We start from the raw sequence: 1,152 nt of genomic DNA, 5'->3' as shown, positions 1-1,152 counted from the left end.
TACACGTGTGTTAATCTCAGTCGTCACCTGCTGATTAACTTAAAGCCTAAGTAACTGAACTAACGCAAAGTAAAACCTCATTAAGACTCTAATGATTACCAGACGTCCCAATGATTGGATAAGGGCACACCCCAAAGTGTAGGAACATGAAAATACTCCCATCTTCAGAATATTCTTGTCCTCAAGGATGGAATTTTGTAACGTGAGCTTTAACATTTGCCACATCCTCTCATGTAGCATCCTCTGCAGTGATGTGTGACCATTTTATGATCATCTGAGGGACAGAAGAACGGCCATGAGTAATTTCTCGAGTACCCAGCATAGCAACTGGCATAAGAATGATCTCACCATTGTTGTCTGTAATGGGAAGCGTTGGAGCAGTAATGGAAGCTTCACCAATGCGTTTTTTCAGTTGAGAGACATGGAAAACTAGATGAATCTGTGAAGTAGATGGCAACTGGAGTTTATATGCCACAGAACCTACCTTAGCAATGACAGGAAAGGGCCTATAATAGCATGCAAAAAGCTTGAAATTCCTGCGCAGTGTGATAGACGATTGTCTATATGGTTGCAGTTTTATAAAGACCATGTCACCAACCTCAAATGTTTTATCGGTGCGCTTCTTGTATGCAAAATTTTTCATCCTTTCTTGGGCTTTGTGAAGCGAGTCTTTTAAGAGTTCTAGCATACCATCTCTTTGTTGTAGATAGTCTTCCACAGCTGCTACTGATGTAAATACTTCATTTGGAAATGCTAAGTGGGATGGAGAGTAACCATATAAAGCCTTAAAATGTGTCATGTTCAAGCTAGTGTGGTGGTTAGAATTGTAGCAGAATTCAGCAAGGGGGAGCCACTTAAACCACTGTCTTGGTTGATGGTCTGTCATACACCTGAGATAGTTTTCTAAACAGGCATTCACTCTCTCTGTTTGGCCATCAGACTGAGGGTGATAAGGAGAACTCAAATGTAATCTAGTCCCCAGATCCTTGAACAGTTATTGCCAGTAATTTCTTGTAAAGATCTTGTCCCTATCAGAAACAATTGAAGAAGGGAGACCATGCAGCTTGAAGACAGTGTTTAAGAACTCATCTTCAACAGTAGAAGCTGTGAATGGGTGAGTTAAGCCAATAAAATGACTATACTTAGTAAATC

The 1,152-nt window shown here is 40.5% G+C and overlaps 1 protein-coding gene across 1 annotated transcript; it reads right to left on the bottom strand.

The window, feature by feature from the left end:
- Nucleotides 1-229: 229 nt before the first annotated feature.
- LOC113324556 lies at nt 230-799 on the bottom strand. The gene has a single exon (XM_026572871.1). The coding sequence runs from the start codon at nt 797-799 to the stop codon at nt 230-232; it is 570 nt and encodes a 189-aa protein (XP_026428656.1).
- Nucleotides 800-1,152: the final 353 nt, after the last annotated feature.

The sequence above is a fragment of the Papaver somniferum genome, chromosome 11 (assembly GCF_003573695.1).
Source record: "Papaver somniferum cultivar HN1 chromosome 11, ASM357369v1, whole genome shotgun sequence".
Lineage (NCBI taxonomy): Eukaryota > Viridiplantae > Streptophyta > Magnoliopsida > Ranunculales > Papaveraceae > Papaver > Papaver somniferum.
This window is presented reverse-complemented; position numbering and strand designations above follow the sequence as displayed.